At 55.9% G+C, this 5,106-nt stretch overlaps 1 protein-coding gene across 1 annotated transcript in view; it reads right to left on the reverse strand.

Annotated features, from left to right (window-relative positions):
• The window catches only part of EXOC3L2 (exocyst complex component 3 like 2), a 24,097-nt gene that overhangs the window by 3,110 nt on the left and 15,881 nt on the right, over positions 1-5,106 (reverse strand). Inside the window, exons 9-10 of the mRNA XM_029924314.1 lie at positions 3,454-3,589; positions 129-251 (exon numbers count right to left, since the gene is read on the reverse strand). Coding sequence (XP_029780174.1) covers positions 129-251; positions 3,454-3,589 — 259 coding nt within the window. The remainder of the gene's footprint in view (positions 1-128; positions 252-3,453; positions 3,590-5,106) is intronic.

Genomic DNA, 5,106 nt, shown 5'->3' on the forward strand with positions numbered 1-5,106 from the left:
CCCCCCCCCCCCCCCCCCCCCCCCCCCCCCCCCCCCCCCCCCCCCCCCCCCCCCCCCCCCCCCCCCCCCCCCCCCGCCGCAGCGGAGCGCTCCGCTCGCCCACTCCCTCCCCCGACCAGCCCGTGCACCTGGTAAGGCTCATCCTGCATCCGCCGCAGTGCCAGGGCCTGAGCGCCCAGCGTGCCCACGATGCCATCCAAGGCGTCCGGGCTGTTCAGCCACTTCCTGCGCATCAGCTTGTTGAAGTAGGGCTGGGTGCGACGGAATGGGGGGACCGGCTTTAGCTCTCCTCCCTTCCACCCTCTTTCTTCACTTCCCAACCCAACGGATGGGAGCTGACCTGGTTCGGTACGGATGCCCTCCTGGGCTCACGGTCCAGGGAGGGGGACAGACCATCCCCACTGCTGGGCCCAGAGTGGTCAGGGCTGGGAGGCGGGAACCCAGGAGTTTGGGAAGCCCAGAGGGGATGCCAGAGTCAGCGGAGAGTCAGGGAGGGCTTCCTGGAGGAGGGGACACCAGAGCTGGGGACAGAGACTGGTCCTAGTTAGCAAGGTGAGGGGTGGGAGAGGGAGTGGCTCAGTCAGCGGGAGGAGCCAATGTGAAGACGGCTCAGATTTCAAACGGGCCTTCGGGTCAGTGGATCAGAAAGAAGGTGTGCCTGTCTATAGAATTTAGGTGCGGGGTGCAAAATGAAAATAGAAGGCCCTCATTCAAAATTATGAAGAACTTGGGGCGCCCAGATGGCTCAGTCGATTGAGCTTCCGACTTTTGCTCAGGTCCTGATCTCACTGTTCCTGGCTTTGAGCCTCCACATCGGGGTCTGTGCTGACAGCTCAGAGCCTGGAGCCTGCTTCGGATTCTGTGTCTCCCTCTCTCTGACCCTCCCCTTGTGCTCTGGTCTCTCTCTGTCTCTCAAAAATAAATGTTAAAAAACTTTCTTTTTAATTATGAAGAACTTCAAGACAGCAACAGCAGAGCAGCAAACCAAGCCCAGGTTCTTCTAAGCAAGGGGGTCCTGTGTGACTGGTGGGTTCTTTGAAGTTAGAACAGATGACAGGGAGATGGGGGGTGGGGCTAATCGGGTGGGTGGGGCCAGAGCACTCCGGGCTGTGAGGAGTCCCACCTTCCTCCTGAGGGCACTGGGGAGCCATGGCAGGTTCTGAGCAGGAGAAGGAGGAGGTCAGGCTTGTGCAGTACCAAGATCTTGATGGGAGGGGCAAGGCTGAAGCAGAAATGGGGTGGGGGGCGCTTGAAAGAGAAGAAAGAGGGGAAGAAATGGATGAGAGGGGTGAGGAGGGGGAAGGGAAAGAAGGACCCAGGTAGTAGGATTTGTACAATTTCTGGGGGTGGGGAGGGGAGGGAGGCCCCTGGAAGGGACCTAAGAGGTGGGACTGGCAGCGGGTCTATCCCGGAAATGGATTTGGGGACAGGGAGGGGGAGACACCATGGGCTGGGCGGACCCCGGGGAACTGAGGTCCCTGGGGACACTGGGGGTTGGTGTCCTTGGGGTCTGAAGTAGGTCCTACCCACTCTGTCCCACACCCACTTCCAACAGTGGCCTGGCCGCGTGAACCTCCAGGAGTGGGGCCTTTTGTTGAAAAGCAGGGGTGAACTAAATGAACCCACTGTCCCTGTGGCTATTTTTACGGAGATATCACCCAGTGCCCCTGGGCTGGGCCCCAGCGGAGCACCCCACAGCCACAATCTTCTTGCTTCCTTCCAGCCACCAGAGAAGCCTGGAATTCCTGTGCCCATTTTCCAGATAAGCAAACAGAAACCCCCAGAGGACAAGCAACTTCGCCAAGGTCCTCCTTACTTGGAAGCAGGCAGCCGGGCCTGGAACAAAGACTGTAAGTTCCCCTTCCCAGCACCCCCGTAATGCCGCGACTCGCTCACTTTCATGCACACCTTTGTCCGGCTATTCAACAAACACCCCCTGAGCCCTTGGGTGGCTCAGCCACGGGTGGGTCGCTGGGGACAGAACGCTCAGGGACACATGGTGCAGAAAGAGACAAAACTCTGAGGACCTGCTCATCATAAGCAGGTCAGCGGAACCAGAATGCTGATCTGATATTTGATATTAAGAAATCATTGTTCTCTGGTGTGGGTGTGAAGATGGCACTGTGGTTGTGTTTGTTTAAGAAGATGTCTTATCTTTCGGAGATGCCGGCTGATGGATGAAGACAGGATGTCAGGGATCTGGGGGGGCAGGGGGGAGGGAGAAAGGTGAAACAGGATTGGCCTGGAGCTGATACTTGCTGATCCACAGGAGGTCATTCTGTCCTTGCCTACTTTGTGTGTATGTTTGAAATTTTCCATAATAAAAGTTATTTTAGAAACATTCCAACAAACCCTGCCCTTGAGGAGCTCACATTCCAGTGGGGGGAGTTGGATTGGGGAGAAAGAAAAAAAAAAAGCAAAGGCCATAACAGAGCAGGTGGCCCCAAGTGCTTAGAGAAAAACAGCAGGGAGAGAGACAGAGAGAGAGAGAGAGAGAGAGAGAGAGAATCTGAAGCAGGCTCAAGACTCTGAGCTGTCAGCAAGAGCCCGACGCGGGGCTTGAACCCACAAACCGTGAAATGACCTGAGCCGAAGTGGGATGCTCAACCGGACTGAGCCACCCAGGTGCCCTGAGGCTTCCATTTTAAATAGGGCGGTCAGAGGAGGTCTCCCTGAGCAGGTGCCATCTGAATCAAGACTTGAAAGAAGTGAGGGACAGGGCACTGTGGCTACTGGGGGCAAGAGTGGTCCCAACAGAGGGAACAGCCAGTGCTAAGTTCTGAGGCTGGACTGACTGTCTTGTTAAGGGATAGCAAGGGGCCTGGTGTGACCGGGATGGAGTAAGTGCAGAGCAACAGGGGAGGTGAGGTCAGAGAGGGAGAGGAAAGCGTCAGACCACCCGGGGGCTTGGGGGCCAACAGCAAGGGCTCTGGGCCTCTCCCTGGGTGAGCTGGGAGCTATGGAGGGTTCTGAGCAGAGGAGGGACATGATCGGATGTCCAGCACGGGCTGAGTGTGCAGTACACCCAGGGATGCACACGCCCCGTCTCATTCCCAGGTGCTCCCCCCACCCTCCCCACATACTCCCACCCGCCTCTGACTCCAGCGCCCTCTGGATGCCCACAGGAGCCCAGGGCTAAATAGGGCTTCAGGGTCTAGGAGAGGCCGGGTAGGGATCTGGGGGGGCCTCGGTGGTGAGGGGCTCCACTGATCCCCAAGGCCCCTTCTGCTGGTGGCTCTCCACCCTACCCTTGACCGTATCCTCCCCTCTCTTCCTTCCTGAGCCCCGTTTTGCCCACCCCCAAAGAACCCAAATGGCCCAAACAGACCATCACTCCCCACCCCGCCTGCTTCCCGAACACTGAGTCAGGGGCTTAAAGCAACTGCAGGTTCCGGGGTGGGGGGTGCTCCCCTCCCCTGGCCCAGGCCCTGCCCAGCCTCCGGCCTCACTCACCTGCAGCTCTTGGAAAAGCAGGTCAGCCAGGACACGGTGGCAGAGCCGGGTCACGCGGTCCAGAGCGCTGGCTGCTGCTTCCCGGGCCGGTTCGCTTTCGGGGGGCCCCACCCGGGCCAGGCGCTCTGCCAGAGCCCTGCAGGGGTCAGAGGGGCCACAGTCAAGGGGCCCCAGTATTCAGCTCAAGTGCCTGGACCTATCCCCCTGCTCAGACGGACTCTACTTTGTGAGCACCAGGTGACGGGTCAGATGGGGAGCTGGGGAGAGTCTGGGGGCTGAGAAATATCGGGGGATGTCTGGGGCGCTGGGGGGCGCGTAGGGAAGCTCTCTGGAACTTGATTCTAAACATCTAGAATTCTAAGATTCTACCCTTCTCATTTTCTGTCATTGTAACCGGGACCCCCTCCGTCATTGAAAGGGCAGTAACCTAGTCTGAGAGCAATCTGGCATTTTCTGCCCAAATCCCAGAGGGCCCCCTTCCGGGACTGTGTCCCTCAGAGTCCCCAAGTCTGTGGGAATTGACAAGGTGCACCATGATTTTCTTTGCCAAAGGGGCCAAGAATCTGTCCGTTCACTGGGGACAGATTAAATGAATGACAGGACACGCAAACCGCGGGATGCAGGTGACGTGTTGCAAAGGAAAGTGGGAACTCCGTGGGCCCACAGCAAGATCTCCAAGCTGTTAAGGCACAAAAGTGTGTTCAATATTCTAGCTTTTTTTTTTAATGTTTTATTTATTTTTGATACAGAGAGAGAGAGAGCATGAGAGGGGAAGGGGCAGAGAGAGAAGGACACAGAACCAGAAGCAGGCTCCAGGCTCTGAGCTGGCTGTCAGCACAGAGCCCGACGCGGGGCTCGAACCCACGAACGTGAGATCTGACCTGAGCCGAAGCCGGAGGCTTAACCAACTGAGCCACCCAGGCGCCCCTCTAGCTTTTTTGTTTTAAGGAAAAGGAAGAAGGGGCGCCTGGGTGACTCGGTCAGTAGAGCCTAAGGCTCTTGATCTCAGGGTTGTGAGTTCGAGCCCCATACTGGGTGTAAAGATTATTGAAAATAAAAGCTTTAGGAGCGCCTGGGTGGCTCAGTCGGCTGAGCATCTAACTTCAGCTCAGGTCATGATCTCATGGTTCGTGGGTTCAAGCCCCACATCGGGCTCTGTGCTGACAGCTCGGAGCCTGGAACCTGCTTTGGATTCCGTGTCTCCCTCTCTCTCTGCCCCTCCCCTGCTCACACTCTGTCTGTCTGTCTCTCTCGCTCTCTGTCTCAAAAATAAATAAACATTAAAAAATGTTTTTAATGGAAAAAGAATAATATGGATTCATAGTGAAACAGACTTACTTGTCTATGTGTGGATATGCACAAAATATGCATATATGTATGTATCCATATGCATAAGGTATGCAGATGCACACATACACTTATTCACACATATTTACTGGTAAATGTATCAAATGCCCTGCAAAGAAATGCCAGACTCTGGCAGCAAGGAAGGTGGGGGGCGTGTAGGAGTGAGGCTTTTCACCATGTGCCCTCTTGTATCTTGAATTATGAAGCATGGCAATGCATTACCGATTTTGAAAATGCATTGAAAATCCATTAATGAAAAAAGGAAAGTAAGATTAAAAGGCAAGAAAAACAAAGCTCTGTAATTCT

This window comes from Suricata suricatta, chromosome 16 (genome assembly GCF_006229205.1).
Source record: "Suricata suricatta isolate VVHF042 chromosome 16, meerkat_22Aug2017_6uvM2_HiC, whole genome shotgun sequence".
NCBI lineage: Eukaryota > Metazoa > Chordata > Mammalia > Carnivora > Herpestidae > Suricata > Suricata suricatta.